At 45.5% G+C, this 22,824-nt stretch overlaps 1 protein-coding gene across 1 annotated transcript; it reads left to right on the forward strand.

The window, feature by feature from the left end:
• Positions 1 to 539: 539 nt before the first annotated feature.
• On the forward strand, positions 540 to 6,442 carry LOC124652326 (sugar transport protein 7-like). The gene is made up of 4 exons (XM_047191349.1): positions 540 to 967; positions 4,702 to 5,021; positions 5,122 to 5,748; positions 5,850 to 6,442. The coding sequence occupies exons 1-4, from the start codon at positions 823 to 825 to the stop codon at positions 6,321 to 6,323; spliced, it is 1,566 nt and encodes a 521-aa protein (XP_047047305.1). The 5' UTR covers positions 540 to 822; the 3' UTR covers positions 6,324 to 6,442.
• Positions 6,443 to 22,824: the final 16,382 nt, after the last annotated feature.

A 22,824-nucleotide genomic window follows, 5' to 3' on the forward strand; every position in this document is an offset into this window, starting at 1 on the left:
AGGTGGAGGTATTTATGGAATGTGAAGCTGGAAGGGCTGCTCCTAGGAGGCTGGGAGCCATCTATCGTGCCTGTTAAGTTTTAGAACGCGAAGATAATTGGTGCTGCACGATCAATAAATTAGGAAACATAAACATCAATGGATGAATTGGGCAATTATTTAGGAAGTAATATTTGTTTGGCTGAGGTGGCAATTTTATGACACATGGCAAGCTAGGATTGCTCAAATATGCTTGATGAGGTGGATAGGCTGCATGTAAAAAGAAATGGAATCACCTATTAAGAATAGAAAGATGAGTTCAACTTTAAATTAGCGAATCCATCAACCAGTTAGGAGTTATATCATGAGTCACCTAGGGGAGGGGAGTGTTACACACACAGCCACGTGCATATATCTATCCACGTCGCTCGACGATCGAGTTGCGTTACGTTGGCAGCCCCAATCCGCAGGATATGGGTCAACTATCGACAGCCGAGGGCGCCAGGGGTGCTTATCGTCTTCAGTGAACAAGCATAAGCACAGGCTGTCAGCTGCCTCCGGGCTTATTATTCAGGCAATCTCCAGCTACTCTTTGCCTCTCTTAATTGTAGAGCCTACACTGTACGCTCACTTCACACCCAGGACAGGACAGGACAGGGAAGGAAGTCAAGACAACGGGACATATATAGCCGTAGAATTGTAGTTGGTTGGAGCATTGCTTCTCCGTGCTGAGGTCTTCTCCCCTCCCCGCGCGCCTCCACTTCGATCTTGCCTGAGTTCCTGCATAGGGGAGGAGAGGAGTCGGAGAGGAGTGGGAGGGGGAAGCAATCCAAGGAGAGCTCGATGGCGGGCGGCGGCGTGTCGGCGCTGGGCGTGAAGAAGGAGCGGGCGGCGGAGTACAAGGGGCGCATGACGTGGGCCGTGGCCATGGCCTGCCTCGTCGCCGCCGTCGGGGGCTCCATCTTCGGCTACGACATCGGGATCTCCGGTAACTTCTCCTTGTTCTTTGTCTCCTCTCGGCTCCGTTTCGTTTTATGCGCCGGCCGTGCAAGCCCCCTGTGTGTGTGTGTGTGTGGCTGCTTCTCAGCCAGCCATGGCCCAGGAACCATCGGAAGAGCCGAGCTCTTCTCCTCCATGAACATCAGAACATGTCACATGCACGTTTCTTCCAGCCCTTTCTAGCTAGCGGTGGCCCTCCAAGTCCGGGCAGATTTGGAGCTAGTGCCGGCGGTGTGTCCATGGTCCCTCGCCTACGTCGCTACCTGATCGCGACCAGTCTGCCTCCCACCACACTTCGCGACGCCCACATCACCCATGGACTTGTGGACTTGGAAATGAACAGAGCTTACCCAAAAGCAAGCAGTATATATATCCATTCCATTGGTCCATCAAAACAACACGCCTCACTATTATTTTCGTACCTCTGGCGAGGCCAATTTAGGCAGTACGAATGGGTAGATTCAGCTAGCCATCTCCGTCCATGGGTGGACGCATCGATGTGATCTTTGCGTGCGTGCAGAGAACAAGTGTAGGAATTGGTCTCGACTCTCGAGTCGAGCTGTTCATGAAGCGGAGAAGATTTCCGTCAAAAAAATGAAGCGGAGAAAATGACACGCCACAGACTGCTGCAATCTTCAGCGTCGTGTTGGGCACCTCTATCTTATTTCAGTTCAGTCCAGGGCCGAGTGATATCACGGTGTGGCTGTCCGTTTCAGCCCGGTCTTCCCTGTAATCAATGGAGGATATCGTCATGGAAAAGATTTGCTGCACCGTATGAACGGTGGTTGCGTGGTGCTTGCAACGAAGGGCCAATGACGTACGTCAGTTTAGATGAAAAATATTGCATCAACCGAAAAGTATTTCAAGGCTGAGTTTCGTGATTCGTCACGAAGCACATGCCCAAATTTAGCCTTTCCCCCTTTTTAAGTGTGTGTTTGGTAATGAAACGAGGTGGAATGTAATGGAACGGTTCCATTCCACTGTAATGGAACGGTTCCATCTTCATATTTGGTTGAGACAAATTGCGTAATGGGATGGTTCCGTTTTCCGTTCGGTTGGGACTAGAAAAGTGGAACGGAACCGCCGCGCCTTCTCCCGGCCTCCCGCCACGCCGCCCCCTGACTCATATCCGCCGCTGCAACGCCTGCCTTCTCGCTCGATATACTCGACGCCAACGGTCGTGGAGAGGGAGAGACAAAGGGGAGAGGTGAGGGTTTCCGTCAGGGTGCGCGTCGGGGGAGAATAGGGATTAGGCTCTCTTTTTTCCGGGTAAGCGATGGCTTTGGTGGGTGGTTAGCCTCGCATTCCACCAGATTCCACTGGATTGGTGGAACGACTGAATACCGAATCTAAGGGGAATATTCCCTTTTGTGGAACTAGTTGGTTACATTCCACCTCCACAACCAAACATTAGAACTGCTTCTAGGTATGGAACCGTTCCATTACATTCCACCTCGTTCCATTACCAAACACACCCTAAAACACACATACTCCTAAATATTTCAAGGGGTGCCAATGCCATTGTTGACTTGAGCATAAAAATACTATTTTTGAGAAGCCTGTTGTGGCGCGATCCAGTGGCAACTTGCCATGTGTCGACGCTGGATCCCACCATCCATCAAACAAGCAAATGGCGGGCAATGGTCCGTGCTGGGTTCTGAACTCATAATTTACGGTTTTTTAAATGGGGTCCAGTTTTTAGGAAAAAACCAGGTGAAAACCTACAACAATTGACTTGAGTCATAATACCGTAAGCTTGTAGGGTAAAAAGTATGAAAAGAGAAAAAAAAAGCGTAAAACACGCCTGCATGGACCCACATGTGAGTGCCTGAGAACATTGGCTCGAGCTAGTCGGGCTTGAGATGCCACACTGATTTTTTTTTTTGAAAGGAATACGATAGGGGAAGCCCCTACAATAATTTTGTTTTTTAAATAATAAGAACCCAAATTCGCGTCCCTGGAGATTTGAACCTGGATGGTTGTCACTTTCCTAACCAAGTGAGCTAGACTCACTTCTTGATACCACACTGATTGATTTACGACATTCTTGTTTTGTGAAAACTCTGAATTTTCATTTCAGATTTGGCCAAACCGTGGAAAAATAGTCCAAACTCCTAAAATGGTTGTCCAAACTGAGCTAAAATGTTCCACAATTACTGATCGGGAGGTCTTTCTAAAACCTTGATTTTTTTACTTTAAGTTTGGCAAGACAGGCAGTCGAAACATCTAAATAACTAGCAAAAATTTCTAGAATACTAAGGGACACATTGGGTTCATAGAAATTTTTGAGTGTAAAACCTTGAATTCGCTTCAAATTTGATCAATTGGTGATCCGGGTAGGAGAGGAGAAAAACACAACCATTTGAGAAGTACTAAGAAATCAAGAAAAAAAACTCACAAATAGTAAGAACGTGAAATATGATACTCCCTCCGGTTCAATTTATAAGTCACGCATGTAGATTAAGAAAAACTTTAACCATTAATTTAGTCAATAATATGAATTATATGTTATAAAAATGATACCGTTAGAAACTTTTCTTGAATATGAATCCAACGGTATAACTTTTATGGTATATATCTCATATTTTGTTAATAAAATATATGGTCAAAATTTTTCTTAAACGACGTGCACGTAAACTGAACAGGAGGGAGTACCTTTCTAACCAACTGTTCATAGATTTTTTGAGTTGATGTTTCTTGTTTGGAAAAATTTCCAACCTTTTCTCCGACTATCTTTTTCTGTAAACAGTCATCTGATCATTTTTCAGTCCCTCTCTATCTTTTTATCATATATTATGTGCTGACTAGGCTGGAAAATGTGAGAATTCACCACAAGGTCATCTGCCACACCACATTGGTTACGCTGCAAGACTAATTTTTTGTTTCAAAAAGAGGGCATGGCCCGGTCTTCACATGAAATGGGCACAACTATTTTTTATTACAAGTTAAGAATCAAATTTATTTGTTTTTCAAGTTTAGACATCAAAACTGAACTCAGAATAGTCCAGGGACAAAACACATACTTTTTCTTGCTAAAAAGAAAGTTGAACAGTTATCAAATTATTTGTTTTCTAAGCTTATGAAATGCGGAAGTACAACAGTGTGCGGTTTTGCTGAATCCGGGAAACGTTTCGATTTCATCAACAATGCTCACACTAATCATAGTGCTAGTATGTTAGTAGTACGTAGTATCATGCATCATAGGTCCACAAAAATGCTTATGTGACATCTCCTTAGAGATAAGAGTAGAGTAATATAGGTAGATATTGTATCATAGCGCATGTTACGAGTAAAAATAATAAATAGATCTTGTACACAGATTTGTATTGGAATTGTACAAAATAATAAATTTATAAGATTATGATACTACTCTAAGTACTACCCACTATAGAGATAGTATCATATACAAGTATCATATTCATGATAGTACTAGACGGTCTCAGTAATATCACACATTGAAGATGTAGTAGGCTAACCTGAAACTTTGCTCAGCATTGTTTTTGACATGCTTTGCCATTCCTGGCGCTTATGGAGAAATTACCGTCAGGCGTCAGTTTTACTAATAGTCTACTACTAGTTTGGAACATTCATGTCTCATTGCCATCAGGAGCACAGGACTAGCTGAAAATTCAGTGTGTTCGGAAACTACGGCACTTTTAGATTTACTGCGATTAGTACCTATCGAACTCTGGCAATCTGGCTTACTACGCCCCAATGCTGCAGGAGGAGTGACCTCCATGGATCCATTCCTCGAGAAGTTCTTCCCGGTGGTGTTCCGGCGCAAGAACTCCGGACACCAGAATAACTACTGCAAGTACGACAACCAGGGCCTGTCGGCATTCACCTCCTCTCTGTACCTGGCCGGCCTCGTCTCCTCCCTCTTCGCCTCGCCGGTGACGAGGAACTACGGCCGGCGTGCCAGCATTGTCTGCGGCGGCATCAGCTTCCTCATCGGTGCGATCCTCAACGTGGCGGCCGTGAACCTCGCGATGCTCATCCTCGGGCGAATCATGCTCGGCGTCGGCATCGGCTTCGGCAATCAGGTGTGGTGTGTTGACTGTTACTATGTTGTCACGTACACCGAAAGTGCTTGTGCTTGTATTGGCCCTTACAAGTTACATGCTGGTGGTGGTGGTGATGCAGGGCGTGCCGCTGTACCTGTCGGAGATGGCGCCGGCGCACCTGCGGGGCGCGCTGAACATGATGTTCCAGCTCGCGACGACGCTCGGCATCTTCACGGCGAACATGATCAACTACGGCACGCAGAACATCAACCCCTGGGGGTGGCGTCTCTCGCTGGGCCTCGCTGCGGCGCCGGCGCTGCTGATGACCGTGGGCGGGATGCTGCTGCCGGAGACGCCCAACAGCCTCATCGAACGCGGGCGGTCCGAGGAGGGGCGGCGCGTGCTGGAGCGCATCCGCGGCACGTCCGACGTCGACGCCGAGTTCACGGACATGACGGAGGCCAGCGAGCTGGCCAACACCATCGAGAACCCGTTCCGGAACATCCTAGAGCGGCGCAACCGGCCGCAGCTGGTGATGGCGGTGTGCATGCCGGCGTTCCAGATCCTGACGGGCATCAACTCGATCCTGTTCTACGCGCCCGTGCTGTTCCAGACCATGGGCTTCGGCGCCGACGCGTCGCTCTACTCCTCCGTGATCACCGGCGCCGTGCTCTGCCTCTCCACGCTCATCTCCATCGGTACAGTGGACCGCCTCGGCCGGAGGAAGCTCCTCATCAGCGGCGGCATCCAGATGATCGTGTGCCAGGTTGGTTGAACTGAGAGACGACACCATCACACCATCGAGTATTACTGGGGGTGAAGTTCAGAATGGACATCTCACACCATTACATTTTTTGGTGCATGCAGGTGATCGTGGCGGTGATACTGGGGGTGAAGTTCGGGACGGACAAGCAGCTGTCGCGGAGCTACTCGATCGCGGTGGTTCTGGTGATCTGCCTGTTCGTGATGGCGTTCGGGTGGTCGTGGGGGCCGCTGGGGTGGACGGTGCCGAGCGAGATCTTCCCGCTGGAGACGCGGTCGGCGGGGCAGAGCATCACGGTGGCCGTCAACCTGTTCTTCACCTTCATCATCGCGCAGGCGTTCCTGTCGCTGCTGTGCGCCTTCAAGTTCGGCATCTTCCTCTTCTTCGCGGGGTGGATCACCGTCATGACTGTGTTCGTGTATATCTTCCTGCCGGAGACCAAGGGCGTGCCCATCGAGGAGATGGTGCTGCTATGGAGGAAGCACTGGTTCTGGAAGAAGGTGATGCCGGACATGCCGCTTGAGGACGGGTGGGGAGCAGGAGACGGTGAGCGTGCGGAGAACAAGAATCACAACTGAAAATCGTATGTAATGTGCATTGTTCATTAGATGTATGAAACAGTTAACATGTAGGTGGAGATGATTGGAGGAGGAATGCCTTTTTATACGCAGAAATGCAGTTTATGTTTATGCTATAACTTGTACTAGCAGTTCATAGCGTGCTTGTTGTGAGTGTATAGTGAGTTTAGTGATAGAGAAGAAATTGGAAGACAACATCTCCATCATCTCTTTGTAGTATCATTTATTAACATGGCTTCTTGAATCGAGTACAGAGAAATCCAGAAAAATAATACTTCGGGAACAATCTGCATTCTACAGCGTGTGTGTACATCAGGAACACCTGTTATTCAAAGAACAGCAGGAACACTACAGTAGGACTGTAGGAGTACTACTGCAACCTCGTCTCTGCCGACTCCCGGTGATCTGGGTTACGTCTGGCGCCGCCACCGCCGCCGCGTCCATTACGCGCATGCAGTCATGTGCCACGCGCGGGGCTTGAGAAAGCCGAGGGGAATCGGCAGCTCGCCGGGATCCGGCGAAATCACGTATGATGCCCCCGCATAGACGGTCGGCGCGCGAAAACCTGTTTTCCTTGCCTTTGGGCTGATTCGCTTCGCGGCCGCCACAACCTCGGCCTTCTTCACCGGCGCATTGCACAGGTCCGCGGCCGCCGCAGCCTCAGTCTTTCTCGCCTGCACACTGTACCGGTCCGCAGGTGTCGCAGCTTCGGTCTCTGTCTTTGCCGGCGACCCCTTCTCGGCCTTCACGGTTTCAGCCTCAATCTTCGTCGCCGGCGCATGGCACCGGCCATCGGTCTCGGCCTTCTCTGACGGCTCTCTACACTGATCCGCAGCCGACGCAGCCTCGGACAGCGCCTGCGCACCGTGTTGGCATGTAGCTGCCACGCACTCGGCGTTCTTTGTCAGCGCAACGGGAGTCGTCGCCACGGCTGGAGTCTCCGACTTGGGCACGGCCTGGTCGCCGCGCTTCAGGATCGCGACGTTCTCCATGGCGCGCTTCTGCGGCTGCTGCACCGTCGCGGCGGCGTGGCGAGGCTTCCGCCCGCGCGGCCTCCCCTGGGCTGGCCACACCTGCCTGTTGTCGGACGTGGCGGCGGCACGCGCGGCGCCGATGCCGCGGGACGGGCACCTTTGAATGGCGTCGCGGTGGATCCGGCCGCCGAGGCAGTCCGTGGAGCGGTGGGTCAGCGCTGCCATCAGTACCATATATATACTCTCGATCTGCCGGTGCTTCTTCTCGTGCTTTGCCCGGTGGCGCGCGCGCGGGAAAGGGCAGGTTTAGATCGTTGCTGGAGTGGACGTGGCGCGCAGCTCGTGTATATAGGCGCGCGCCAGGGTAACTCGGAGTCTGGGAGTTCCGATCTGAGACACCAGCCCGGATTCATCTCCGAGTTGGACTTGGAGAACGAGCTAGGCAGCTTAGGGCATCTTCACTCGTCTTCCCGAACAGGTCCCGACGTGACATTTTTTCATCCGGACGGCGAAAAATGGTCCAGCCGCGCCCCCTGGTTCCTCGTTTTTCGCCGGATTTGGGCTTTCATCCATCCGGCGAGCCCACGCCAACCCCGGCCTACCGGAGAGCGCTCGGGGACTCCGGACGAAGCGAAAGCGAGCAAAACGCCGAGAAATCTCTCCCGCGCTTTCGTTTCGGCTTCGCCGCGGAGGTGGCCCCGACCGGTCAGCGACACGCGCATCGTCTTCCGCGTGCAGTAAAGGCTGCCGCCGGTCAGCTCGCCGCGGACGCGTCGCATTCCACGCGGCATTAATCGCCGGCGCCAGCCCCGCCTATATACGCCGCTCCGCTCGCCGCGACGCGTACCCCTGCTCCACTCTACCTCCACTCTCCCTCCACTCTCCTCCACTCTCCCGATGGCGTTCAACGACGAAGACGGCGCAACCATTAACGGCTTCCCCCGCCGGTCGCTGCACGCGTGGGAGGGGCACCTCCTCCACCAGGCGGGGTACCCCTGCCCGCCGGACACCAGGCCTCCCGGCGGCGGGTGGCGGCTAAGTGCTGGCGGCGTGCCAATCCCACTGCCGCCCCAGGGCCACGCCCTCGACGCCGCCATCGAGGAGGCTCGGATGGCGATGACGGAGGAAGAGCGCACCAACCCGCGCCACCACCCCGACAATATCACGCGGTGGAATTCCTTCTTCCTCCGGCGGTGGGAGCGGGAACTGGCGTCCTACGATGGCCCGCCGCCTCCGCCTCCGCGCAACAACGCCGCGGGTCGCCGGCGATGGTGGAGCGCGCCGAATAGGACGCTCCACAACGTCCTCGAGCACATCGAGGGCGGCAACACCCCGCCGCTCACGATGCCCCCTCCATCGAGGGCATCGGCCAACCGCCGCCGGGGAAACAGCTGGCAGCCACGGCGCATGGCTGCCAGCTCGTCGTCTTCCGATACGGCGTCGAGGTCGCTCTCCAGGTCGGCGCCATCCTTGGCGCCGGTGAAAAAGGAGCCGGCTTCGCCGCCGAGCAACCGCACGCGCGGCGGCGGCGGCATCGTCATCCGCGAGCCCTCGGCGACACAAGGCCGAAAAATCCTTGTTGTTGGCGTGGTAGTAGTTAACACACGTCCGTTGGGAACCCCAAGAGGAAGGTGTGATGCGTACAGCAGTGAGTTTTCCCTCAGTATGAAACCAAGGTTATCGAACCAGTAGGAGTCAAGAAACACGTGAAGGTTGTTGGTGACGGAGTGTAGTGCGGCGCAACACCAAGGATTCTAACGCCAACGTGGAACCTGCACAACACAATCAAAGTACTTTGCCCCAACGTAACAGTGAGGTTGTCAATCTCATCGGCTTGCTGTAAACAAAGGATTAGATGTATAGTGTGGATGATGATGTTTGTTTGCGAAGAACAGTAAAGAACAATTGCAGTAGATTGTATTTCAGATCTAAAGAATGGACCGGGGTCCACAGTTCACTAGAGGTGTCTCTCCCATAAGATAAATAGCATGTTGGGTGAACAAATTACAGTTCGACAATTGACAAATAAAGAAGGCATAACAATGCACATACATATATCATGATGAGTACTATGAGATTTAATCAGGGCATTACGACAAAGTACATAGACCGCTATCCAGCATGCATCTATGCCTAAAAAGTCCACCTTCAGGTTATCATCTGAACCCCTTCCGGTATTAAGTTGCAAACAACAGACAATTGTATTAAGTATGGTGCATAATGTAATCAACACAAATATCCTTAGACAAAGCATCGATGTTTTATCCCTAGTGGCAACGAGCACATCCACAACCTTAGAACTTTACATCACTTCGTCCCGGATTCAATGGAGGCATGAACCCACTATCGAGCATAAATACTCCCTCTTGGAGTCACAAGTATCAACTTGGCCGGAGCCTCTACTAGCAACGGAGAGCATGCAAGAACATAAATAACATATATGATAGATTGATAATCAACTTGACATAGTATTCAATATTCATCGGATCCCAAAAAACACAACATGTAGCATTACAAATAGATGATCTTGATCATGATAGGCAGCTCACAAGATCTAACATGATAGCACAATGAGGAGAAGACAACCATCTAGCTACTGCTATGGACCCATAGTCCAGGGGTGAACTACTCACACATCGATCCGGAGGAGATCATGGTGATGAAGAGACCTCCGGGAGATGATTCCCCTCTCCGGAAGGGTGCCGGAGGCGATCTCCTGAATCTCCCGAGATGGGATTGGCAGCGGCGGCGTCTCTGGAAGGTTTTCCGTATCGTGGCTCTCGGTACTGGGGTTTTCGCGACGAAGGCTTTAAGTAGGCGGAAGGGCGGAGTCGGAGGGCTGACAGGGGGCCACACACTAGGGCGGCGCGGGCCCCTCCTTGGCCGCGCTGCCTTAGTGTGTCGCCACCTCGTGGCCCCACTTCGTATCCTCTTCGGTCTTCTGGAAGCTTCGTGGAAAAATAAGACCATGGGCGTTGATTTCGTCCAATTCCGAGAATATTTCCTTTGTAGGATTTCTGAAACCAAAAACAACAGAAAACAGCAACTGGCTCTTCGGCATCTCGTCAATAGGTTAGTGCCGGAAAATGCATAATAATGACATATAATGTGTATAAAACATGTGAGTATCATCATAAAAGTAGCATGGAACATAAGAAATTATAGATACGTTTGAGACGTATCAAGCATCCCCAAGCTTAGTTCCTACTCGCCCTCGAGTAGGTAAACGATAACATGGATAATTTCTGAAGTGACATGCTATCATAATCTTGATCAATACTATTGTAAAGCATATGAGATGAATGCAGCGATTCGAAGCAATGGTGAAGACAATGAGTAAACAATTGAATCATATAGCAAAGACTTTTCATGAATAATACTTTCAAGACAAGCATCAATAAGACTTGCATAAGAGTTACTCATAAAGCAATAGATTCTTAGTAAAAAGCTTTGAAGCAACACAAAGGAAGATATAAGTTTCAGCGGTTGCTTTCAACTTCAACATATTTATCTCATGGATAATTGTCAACAGAAAGTAATATAACAAGTGCAATAGGTAAACATGTAAGAATCAATGCACACAATTTACACAAGTGTTTGCTTCTAAGATAGAAAGAAGTAGGTAAACTGACTCAACAATAAAGTAGAAGAATGGCCCTTCGCAGAGGGAAGCATGGATTACTATTTTTGTGCTAGAGCTTTTTATTTTGAAAACATAGAAACAATTTTGTCAACGGTAGTAACAAATCATATGTGTTATGTATAAGATATCCTATAAGTTGCAAGCCTCATGCATAGTATACCAATAGTGCTCCCACCTTGTCCTAATTAGCTTGGATTAACATGGATTATCATTGCATAGCATATGTTTCAACCAAGTGTCACAAAGGGGTACCTCTATGCCGCTCTGTACAAAGGTCTAAGGAGAAAGTTCGCATTGGATTTCTCGGTTTTGATTATTCTCAACTTAGACATCCATACCGGGACAACATAGACAACGAGATAATGGACTCCTCTTTAATGCATAAGCATTCAACAACGAGATAAAATTCTCATAAGAGATTGAGGATTAATTGTCCAAACTGAAACTTCCACCATGAATCATGGCTTTAGTTAGCGGCCCAATGTTCTTCTCTAACAATATGCATACTCAAACCATTTGATCATGAAAATCGCCCTTACTTCAGACAAGACGAACATGCATAGCAACTCACATGATATTCAACAAAGGTGTAATAGTTGATGGCGTCCCCAGAAACATGATTACCGCTCAACAAGCAACTTATTAAGAAATAAGACACATAAGTACATATTCTTCACCACAATAGTTTTTAAGGCTATTTTCCCATGAGCTATATATTGCAAAGACAAAGGAATAGAATTTTCAAAGGTAGCACTCAAGTAATGTACTTTGAAATGGCAGAGAAATACCATGTAGTAGGTAGGTATGGTGGACACAAATGGCATAGTTTTTGGCTCAAGGATTTGGATGCACGAGAAAAATTCCTCTCAATACAAGGCTAGGCTAGCAAGGTTGTTTGAAGCAAACTCAAGTATAAAACGGTGCAGTAAGACTCACATATGAACATATTGTAAGTATTATAAGACTTTACATCGTCTCCTTGTTGTTCAAACACCTTAACCGAGAAAATATCTAGACTCTAGAGACCAATCATGCAAACCAAATTTTAACAAGCTCTATGTAGTTCTTCATTAATGGGTGCAAAGTACATGATGCAAGAGCTTAAACATGATCTATATGAGCACAACAATTGCCAAGTATCAAATTATTCAAGACATTATACCATTTACCACATGCGGCATTTTCTGTTTCCAACCATATAACAATGAACGAAGTAGTTCAACCTTCGCAATGAACATTAAGAATAAAGCTAAGAACATATGTGTTCATACGAAACAGCGGAGCGTGTATCTCTCCCAAACAAGGAATGCTAGGATCCGATTTTATTCAAACAAAAACAAAAATAAAAACAAACAGACGCTCCAAGTAAAGCACATAAGATGTGACGGAATAAAAATATAGTTTCACTAGAGGTGACCTGATAAGTTGTCGATGAAGAAGGGACGCCTTGGGCATCCCCAAGCTTAGATGCTTCAGTCTTCTTAAAATATGCAGGGATGAACCACGGGGGCATCCCCAAGCTTAGACTTTTCACTCTTCTTGATCATATTGTATCATCCTCCACTCTTGACCCTTGAAAACTTCCTCCACACCAAACTCGAAACAAACTCATTAGAGGGTTAGTGCATAATTGAAAATTCATATATTCAGAGGTGACATAATCATTCTTAACACTTATGGACATTGCACAAAGCTAACGAAAGTTAATGGAACAAAGAAATCCATCAAACATAGCAAAACAGGCAATGCGAAATAAAAGGCAGAATCTGTCAAAACAGAACAGTCCGTAAAGACGAATTTTTTAGAGGCACTGGACTTGCTCAGATGAAAATGCTCAAATTTAATGAAAATTGCGTACATATCTGAGGATCAGGCACGTAAATTGGCAAATTTTTATAAATTTTCTACAGCAGGGGCGGCTCAATTTCGTGACAGCAAGAAATCTGTTCCTGCGTAGTAATCCAAATCTAGTATTGACTTTACTATCAAAGACTTTACTTGGCACAACAATGCAATAAAATAAAGATAAGGAGAGGTTGCTACGGTAGTAAAAACTTCCAAGACTTAAATATAAAACAAAAGTGCATAAGTAAAATAATGGGTTGTCTCCCATAAGCGCTTTTCTTTAACGCCTTTCAGCTAGGCGCAGAAAGTGTGAATCAAGTATTATCAAGAGACGAAGCATCAACATCATAATTTGTTCTAATAATAGAATCATAAGGTAACTTCATTCTCTTTCTAGGGAAGTGTTCCATACCTTTCTTGAGAGGAAATTAATATTTAATATTACCTTCCTTCATATCAATGGTAGCACCAATAGTTCGAAGAAAAGGTCTTCCCAATATAATGGGACAAGATGCATTGCATTCAATATCCAAGACAACAAAATCAACGGGGACAAGGTTATTGTTAACCATAATGCGAACATTATCAATCCTCCCCAAAGGTTTCTTTATAGCATTATCAGCAAGATTAACATCCAAATAACAATTTTTCAATGGTGGCAAGTCAAGCATATCATAGATTTTCTTAGGCATAACAGAAATACTTGCACCAAGATCACATAAAGCATTACAATCAAAATCATTGACCCTCATCTTAATGATGGGCTCCCAACCATCTTCTAACTTCCTAGGAATAGAAGTTTCAAGTTTTAGTTTCTCTTCTCTTGCTTTTATGAGAGCATTTGTAATATGTTTTGTAAAGGCCAAATTTATAGCACTAGCATTGGGACTTTTAGCAAGTTTTTGTAAGAATTTTATAACTTCAGAGATGTGATAATCATCAAAATCTAAACCATTATGATCTACAACAATGGGATCATTGTCCCCAATATTTTGAAAAATTTCAGCAGTTTTATCACAAACAGTTTCGACGAGTTTTAGCAGTTTCAGCCAATTTTGCACACTTTGCACTAGGAGTAGAAACATTGCCAACACCAATTATTTTACCATTGATAGTAGGGGGTGTAGCAACATGTGAAGCATTATCATTACTAGTGGCGGTAATAGTCCAAACTTTAGCTACATTATTCTCTTTAGCTAGTTTTTCGTTTTCTTCTCTTTCCCACCTAGCATGCAATTCAGCCACCAATCTAATATTTTCATTAATTCGAACTTGGATGGCATTTGTTGTAGTAACAATCTTATTATCATTATCCTTATTAGGCATAACTTTCAATTTTAAAAGATCAACATCAGAGGCAAGTCTATCAACCTTAGAAGCAAGAATATCAATTTTATCAAGCTTTTCCTCAACAGATTTGTTAAAAGCGAGTTTGTGTACTAATAAATTCTTTAAGCATGGCTTCAAGACCAGGGGTACACTCCTATTATTGTTGTAAGAATTCCCATAAGAATTACCATAACTATTACCATTAGCAGAAGGATATGGCCTATAGTTGTTACTAGAATTATTCCTATAAGCATTGTTGTTGAAATTATTACTTTTAATGAAGTTCACATCAACATGTTCTTCTTGGGCAACCAATCACTACAAAGGAAAACAATTTTTTTGACAAATCACTTTCGTCATGTTAAGGCCAATTTTCGTCAAGGATTACTTCGCGGTGACAAAATTTGATCGTCATGGGGTTCGTCAAGAAAGCTCCGTCATAAAATATCGGGGGTGACGGTATGCATTTTTTCGTCAACGTCAAATGTTTGATGGTGACGACACGCAAATTCGTCAACATCAAAGGTTCATTGTTGACGAGACGGGTTTGTCACGAAAAATTGCAACTTTCGTCAATATCTAAATCTTGGGAAGTTTCGATTGGTCCAAAAAAAGCATACGTGCCCTTACATGTGGGTCCATTTGGCTTCGACAACATGGGTCCGACGGCGCCGACATGGATATCTGTCATGTGGGACCGGCATGGTGCTGGCTCGGTGGGACCCACAAAATATTATGACAAGCTGGACCCACAATATTCGACCGGTGGGATCCACAAAATTCGGACAAGTGGGACCAGGTTGTTGCTCGACATATGGGTCCCAATAATGCTGGCTGGTGGGACCCACAAATTCTGACAAGTGGGACCAGAAATTGGTGCCACGTGGTTTCATTTAATAGTGACGTTGTGACATTTTCCGTCACCTTTTGAATTTGACAAAATTTGAGAGCATTTGAATTATTTGCGAAATTTGGGAAACAAAAAAGCTGGCGAAATATCAAAAAATAGACAATAAATATCATGCATAAATGGTGGCACAAGAAGTATATATGTCTCTCACAGACCGAAAGATTCATAAGAAAAATTACAATTGGAACACAAAGAAATTAAAAGACCTATGATTAATAATGTTGTAGGATGGTGGTGCAATAGATTAGTTGCCCTGGGATTGAGACATGGATGGTGGCTGGGATGTCCTCAAGAGCACATTAAGCACGGCATCCATTTCAGTCAGCCTCTTTTCATAAGCCAGAGTCTTTTCTTCTTGGGCTTTCTTCACGACTTCAAGTTCTTCGTCCTGCTTCTTCACGATCTCTTCAAATTTTTGATCTTGTTCTTGCAGTCTTGCCTGCATCTCACTGTGGTACGTTTCAGCTGCCTGTATGGAGTTCTGCTCTTGATCTGCCAGTCTTTGTTGTAGCTCTCGGATGCGTGTAGGAATGTGCTGTTGCAGGTGGTGGATGGGCTTTTCTGGCTCAGAACTAGCTGAACAATTTGCAAATCAGTCAAATCAGGTTCATCTTCATTGCGTGGTGCCGCTTTTTTGCCACCATTTGATCCTGCATAAAGATTACAATCATTGCATGGACAACATACAAAACTGGATTATATTATATTGTGCTAATAAGAAATATTTCTTACATATGCACTTTTTGCATCGAGCACTCATAATGTTATCCTTGTTAGTGTGTGTGATTCTAAAAATTCAATTGGAGAGGTTTCTTCTTCCCGCTGCTTAGCCTTCTACGCTTGAAAAAATGTAGAATGCACATTACCATTGTACACCTGTGTATGACTGAAGTATGAACTGTATTGGGAAATTCAGAACACTTACTAGATGTTCCCGAGTGAGCAACATAGCTTCGAGATCCGAGTGGTATGGAAGCTGTTTCCACGGCTTCTATGTTCTTTCCATTTATTACACACAGTCCCTATGTTCAGTACATGCATTTTATTTATCCAGATCAGATAAATGTAAGAATTCAGTAGCTGTTATTGAAAGGAATAACGTTTATGTACCTGGTACTTCTCATCAAACCATCTTTTCACCAGTTCTTTCCAGCTTTTCTCTTCTACATGATCTGGCTTCTTGAGATATGCTTGCTCCAGTGTGAGATTTTTAATTTTCGGCCAATACTCCTTTTTAAGCCTATATCGGAACTGCCGAATACTAACTTGCGGCATATCAGTGCACACATCTTGAGCCACCTCATCATTTTTGTCCATACTAAACTTTCCCTGCAAAATAGTGATGCATTAATCAGTAGATTCTTAGATAGTTGATCATGTAGCATACTAATTAGGTTAAACCAAGATTGTACGGGACTCACCGCTACTTGTACTTATAGCATGAGGAATGACATGTCCGAGAGTTACATCTTTCTTGTACTTGTGTCCAGTGTGTTGCAAGCGGCATTTTTTCACGGATGTGAATACCAACCTCATTGCTCAGCTTTGCTTGATCGGACATAATCCTTGGGTCTCCTGACACCAGCCAGTGAATTCAATTGGCATCTTATTGCCACCATGTCTTCTTGTGTACTCATGTAGTCCATGGCCCATGGTACGTCTGCGTCCACCTCTCTTTCTCTTACTACCGCCAGATGTTGTCAATGTCTCTGAAATAAGAGATATGAAATGATTCTCTTTTATATGAAAATATGCGGTACAGTGTTTAGTTTTTACAAACTTTCATACCTTGCCGCTCAAAGTTCACAATTTGATTGTCCTCAGGAGATGAGGTGCTGCCTCCAGATGTCATGATCTGGTTAAGTGAGGGTGCTCCTTCAGTGTTCAGACCAGCAGTGGCCGTCGGCTCATCAGATGACCCAGCTTCAGGTTCAGTTGTTGCCATTGATCTTGTTGCAATGTTGGATGGTGCAACTTCAGGTATGGATCGCTTCTTCTGTGCAACTATTGCAGAAGAAGCAACTATCTGCAAGCAAAGTAGAGGCTACATTAGTAGGAAACATTTAGCATGTACGTATTTCCTATCATAGTTCAGACATAGTTCCACAGACCTGAGCTGAAGTTTTGCCGACAGTGCGCTGATCCTCATCTGAATGAAGATCATCATCAGCAGTAGCTATCTCTTATGGATTCGGTTCATACGAAGGGTCCTCTTCGACCTCCATCTCTTCGCGATCTGTGTCCTTTAGATTGTTACTAGTTCCTATTTGTACCCCACCATACACTAATGAACGTGCAAAACCGGAGAAATCTTTACGAAATTTGTGGCCGAGTCCATATCTTTCAGCGAATTTTTTTCCATGCGTACTACATTTTCTTGCATTTGTTTCTCCTTGGAAAGCTCATATGCCGGCTTGACGGGGTTTTGTGTCTCCGCTGAAATAATCGGAAGAGCGGAGCGTGAACAAAACATAAGAGGGGGCCAATTCCGATACAAGTTCAGATATGTGCTGATAGAAGTTCAGATATGTGTTGATAGAAGTTCAGATATGTGCTGATAGAAGTTCAGATATGTGCTGAAATAGACTGATGAAACAAAGTACATGATTAAAAAAACTTCGTTACATTGTTAAGACGTGCATTGCACGTGCAAACTAAATAGTTCCATAGAAAACATCAAACAATTGTTCTAGATCAAACTCTGCTTCCCTCTGAAACTGAGGAATAAAAGTCTGAAGCAATGTCGTTGTTCACTGTAGCTCGTCAGGCTGTTTTCGGCAACGGCTGGAATTAGTTCGATTAAGTGTTTCGGCAAACAATTGTCTATGCAAAAGATTGTACAGCAGCGGGATGGCAAAGATTGTATAGCACGACATGATTGTCTCTGGAATAAAAATGATAAACCCTATACGTATGATGTCGGGATTGGATCTATCAAATATGCAAGATCTAGATATAGGTCAAACGGGCGTGGTAGACATGTAAAACCGATCTCTCGATCTAACCATCCGAAAAACACAACAACAAGCCGATCACCGCGACAGATTTACCTTGGCGTTTCTTCGAGATGGGCGCCTTCTTCGGCGTGTGTGCGCGATTTTCCTTCCCCCCGATGTTTCGACGACTGCCGGCCATGGCGACCACCGGCCGGGGAGATAGATGCGAGATGGAAGAACGTCCGGCGAAGACACCGGATCGGGGTGAGCACGAGAGGATGAGGTCGGGGGGTGGGGAGTTAAGATGCTCGTAAATCATGGGGGAGAGGCACGACGTATATATGGAAGGGCGAAATATTTGATAGGTGGGGTGCGCGGGAGGAGTGGAGGGAACGAAAAATTTGTGCGTTTTGGCAGCCGTCGTTCTAAAATTTGGAGGGAACAAGGTTTTGCCGTGGAAGAAAAAATATTACTCTGAAAATGGAACTGTACATGTATATTTTAATTAAAAAATACCAGAACATGAATGGGACGCATGAAAAAAATCTAAATTTGGCACCCTCCTTTCGTTCGAAAACCCCTCTTTCGACACATGAATGGAACATGAATGGGCCATTCCCCCCTCTTTTCGTCCGAAAACCCCTTTTTGACACATCTCCACCATGGGGACACCATGCCACCAACTCCAAAAAATCAAAACCCATAGCAACCAAGGTGTCATATCACAATGTGCACAAGGGTGCCAAATCATGCCTCAATCCATGGTGGTTTGGTCGGTTTTTGGCCATCCCCCCTCTTTTCGTCCGAAAACCCCTCTTTCGACACATCTCCACCATGGGGACACCATGCCACCAACTCCAAAAAATCAAAACCCATATCAACCAAGGTGTCATATCACAATGTGCACAAGGGTGCCAAATCTTGCCCCAATCCATGGTGGTTTGGTCCATTTTTGGCCATTCCGCCCTCTTTTCGTCCAAAAACCCATCTTTCGACACATCTCCACCATGGGGACACCATGCCACCAACTCCAAAAAATCAAAACCCATAGCAACCAAGGTTTCATATCACAATGTGCACAAGGGTGCCAAATCATGCCCCAATCCATGGTGGTTTGGTCAGTTTTTGGCCATTCCCCCTCTTTTCGTCCGAAAACACCTTTTTCGACACATCTCCACCATGGGGACACCATGCCACCAACTCCAAAAAATCAAAACACATAGAAACCAAGGTGTCATATCACAATGTGCACAAGGGTGCCAAATCTTGCCCCAATCCATGGTGGTTTGGTCAGTTTTTGGCCATTCCGCCCTCTTTTCGTCCGAAAACCCCTCTTTCGACACATCTCCACCATGTGGACACCATGCCACCAACTCCAAAAAATCAAAACCCATAGCAACCAAGGTTTCATATCACAATGTGCACAAGGGTGCCAAATCTTGCCCCAATCCATGGTGGTTTGGTCAGTTTTTGGCCATTCCCCCCTCTTTTCGTCCGAAAACCCCTTTTTCGACACATCTCCACCATGGGGACACCATGCCACCAACCCCAAAAAATCAAAACCCATAGCAACCAAGGTTTCATATCACAATGTGCACAAGGGTGCCAAATCTTGCCCCAATCCATGGTGGTTTGGTCAGTTTTTGGCCATTCCCCCCTCTTTTCGTCCGAAAACCCCTCTTTCGACACATCTACACCATGGAGACACCATGCCACCAACTCCAAAAAATGTCATATTCGTGTTTTATGCACACTTTATGTCATATTCGTGCATTTTCTGGAACTAACCTATTAACAAGATGCCGAAGTGCCGATTCTTGTTTTACTGCTTGTTTTTGGTTTCGAAATCCTAGTAACGAAATATTCTCGGAATTGGACGAAACGAAGACCCGGGGGCCTATTTTGCCACGAACCTTCCAGAAGACCGAAGAGCATACGAAGTGGGGCCACGAGGTGGCCAGACCATATGGCGGCGCGGCCAAGGGGGCCGCGCCGCCCGTGGTGTGGGCCCCTCGTCGGCCCCGACTCGCCCTTCCGCCTACTTAAAGCCTCCGTCGCGAAACCCCCGAGGCGAAAAACCACGATACGGAAAACCTTACCGAGACGCCGCCGCCGCCGATCCCATCTCGGGGATTACGGAGATCTCCTCCGGCACCCTGCCGGAGAGGGGATTCATCTCCCGGAGGACTCTACACCGCCATGGTCGCCTCCGGAGTGATGAGTGAGTAGTTCACCCCTGGACTATGGGTCCATAGCAGTAGCTAGATGGTTGTCTTCTCCTCATTGTGCTTCATTGTTGGATCTTGTGAGCTGCCTAACATGATCAAGATCATCTATACGTAATACTCTATGTTGTGTTTGTCGGGATCCGATGGATAGAGAATACCATGTTATGTTAATTATCAAGTTATTACATATGTGTTGTTTATGATCTTGCATGCTCTCCGTTACTAGTAGAGGCTCGGCCAAGTTTTTGCTTTTAACTCCAAGAGGGAGTATTTATGCTCGATAGTGGGTTCATGCCTTCATTGACACTCAGGACGGTGACGAGAAAGTTCTAAGGTTGTGTTGTGCTTGTTGCCACTAGGGATAAAACATTGGCGCTATGTCCGAGGATGTAGTTGTTGATTACATTACGCACCATACTTAATGCAATTGTCCGTTGCTTTGCAACTTAATACTGGAGGGGGTTCGGACGATAACCTGAAGGTGGACTTTTTAGGCATAGATGCAGTTGGATGGCGGTCTATGTACTTTGTCATAATGCCCAATTAAATCTCACCTATACTTATCATGACATGTATGTGCATTGTTATGCCCTCTCTATTTGTCAATTGCCCGACTGTAATTTGTTCACCCAACATGCTTTTATCTTATGGGAGAGACACCTCTAGTGAACTGTGGACCCCGGTCCATTCTTTAATACTGAAATACAAATCTGCTGCAATACTTGTTTTACTGTTTTCTCTGCAAACAATCATCTTCCACACAATTCGGTTAATCCTTTGTTACAGCAAGCCGGTGAGATTGACAACCTCACTTGTTTCGTTGGGGCAAAGTACTTTGGTTGTGTTGTGCGGGTTCCACGTTGGCGCCGGAATCTCCGGTGTTGCGCCGCACTACATCCCGCCGCCATCAACCTTCAACGTGCTTCTTGACTCCTACTGGTTCGATTAAACCTTGGTTTCTTACGAGGGAAACTTGCCGCTGTGCGCATCACACCTTCCTCTTGGGGTTCCCAACGGACGTGTCAACTACACGCATCAAGCAAATTTCACGGCGCCGTTGCGGGGAGATCAAGACACGCTGCAAGGGGAGTCTCCACTTCTCAATCTCTTTACTTTGTTTTTGTCTTGCTTTATTTTATTTACTACTTTGTTTGCTGCACTTTATATCAAAACACAAAAAAAATAGTTGCTAGCTTTACTTTATTTACTATCTTGTTTGCTATATCAAAAACACAAAAAATTTAGTTTACTTGCATTTACTTTATCTAGTTTGCTTTATTTACTACTGCTAAAATGGCCAACCCTGAAAATACTAAGTTGTGTGACTTCACTAGCACAAATAATAATGATTTCCTATGCACACCTATTGCTCCACCTACTACTACAGCAGAATTCTTTGAAATTAAACCTGCTTTACTTAATCTTGTCATGAGAGAGCAATTTTCACGGTGTTAGTTACGATGATCTTGCTGCCCATCTCAATAATTTTGTTGAACTATGTGAAATGCAAAAATATAAAGATGTAGATGGTGACATTATAAAATTAAAATTGTTTCCTTTCTCGTTAAGAGGAAGAGCTAAAGATTGGTTTCTATCTCTGCCTAAGAATAGTATTGATTCCTGGACTAAATGCAAGGATGCTTTTATTGGTAGATATTATCCCCCTGCTAAAATTATATCTTTGAGGAGTAGCATAATGAATTTTAAACAATTGGATAATGAACATGTTGCTCAAGCTTGGGAAAGAATGAAATCTCTGGTTAAAAATTGCCCAACCCATGGATTGACTACTTGGATGATCATCCAAACCTTCTATGCAGGACTAAATTTTTCTTCGCGGAATTTATTGGATTCAGCTGCTGGAGGTACCTTTATGTCCATCACTCTTGGTGAAGCAACAAAGCTTCTTGATAATATGATGATTAATTACTCTGAATGGCACACGGAAAGAGCTCCACAAGGTAAGAAGGTAAATTCGGTTGAAGAATCCTCTTCCTTAAATGATAAGGTTGATGCTATTATGTCTATGCTTGCGAATGATAGGACTAATGTTGATCCTAATAATGTTCCATTAGCTTCATTGGTTGCTCAAGAAGAACATGTTGATGTAAACTTCATTAAAAATAATAATTTCTACAACAATGCTTATCGGAACAATTCTAGTAATAACTATAGGCCATATCCTTATAATAATGGTAACGGTTATGCTAATTCTTATGGGAATTCTTACAACAATAATAGGAATACACCCCCTGGACTTGAGGCCATGCTTAAAGAATTTATTAGTACACAAACTGTTTTTAACAAATCATGTTGAGGAAAAGCTCAATAAAATTGATATTCTTGTTTCTAGAGTTGATAGTCTTGCCTCCGATGTTGATCTTTTGAAATCGAAAGTTATGCCTAATAGGGATATTGAAAATAAAATTGTTACTACAGCAAATGCTATCCAAGTTAGAATTAATGAGAATATAAGATTAATGGCTGAAGCTAGCGTGCTAGGTGGGATAGAGAAGAAAATGAAAAACTAGCTAAAAAGGAAAATGTAGCTAAAGTTTGGACTATTACCACCACTAGCAATGCTAATAATTCACATGTTGCTGCACCTCCTACTATCAATGGTAAAATAATTGGTG

The sequence above is a fragment of the Lolium rigidum genome, chromosome 5, assembly GCF_022539505.1.
Source record: "Lolium rigidum isolate FL_2022 chromosome 5, APGP_CSIRO_Lrig_0.1, whole genome shotgun sequence".
Taxonomy (NCBI): Eukaryota; Viridiplantae; Streptophyta; class Magnoliopsida; order Poales; family Poaceae; genus Lolium; species Lolium rigidum.

Bases quoted from the DNA above. Each gene is read 5' to 3' on its own strand.
- LOC124652326 (XM_047191349.1), top strand. From the start codon at position 823: ATGGCGGGCGGCGGCGTGTCGGCGCTGGGCGTGAAGAAGGAGCGGGCG. The intron at 968-4,701 runs GTAACTTCTCCT...CCAATGCTGCAG, and splicing joins CTACGACATCGGGATCTCCG to GAGGAGTGACCTCCATGGAT. The intron at 5,749-5,849 runs GTTGGTTGAACT...TGGTGCATGCAG, and splicing joins TCCAGATGATCGTGTGCCAG to GTGATCGTGGCGGTGATACT.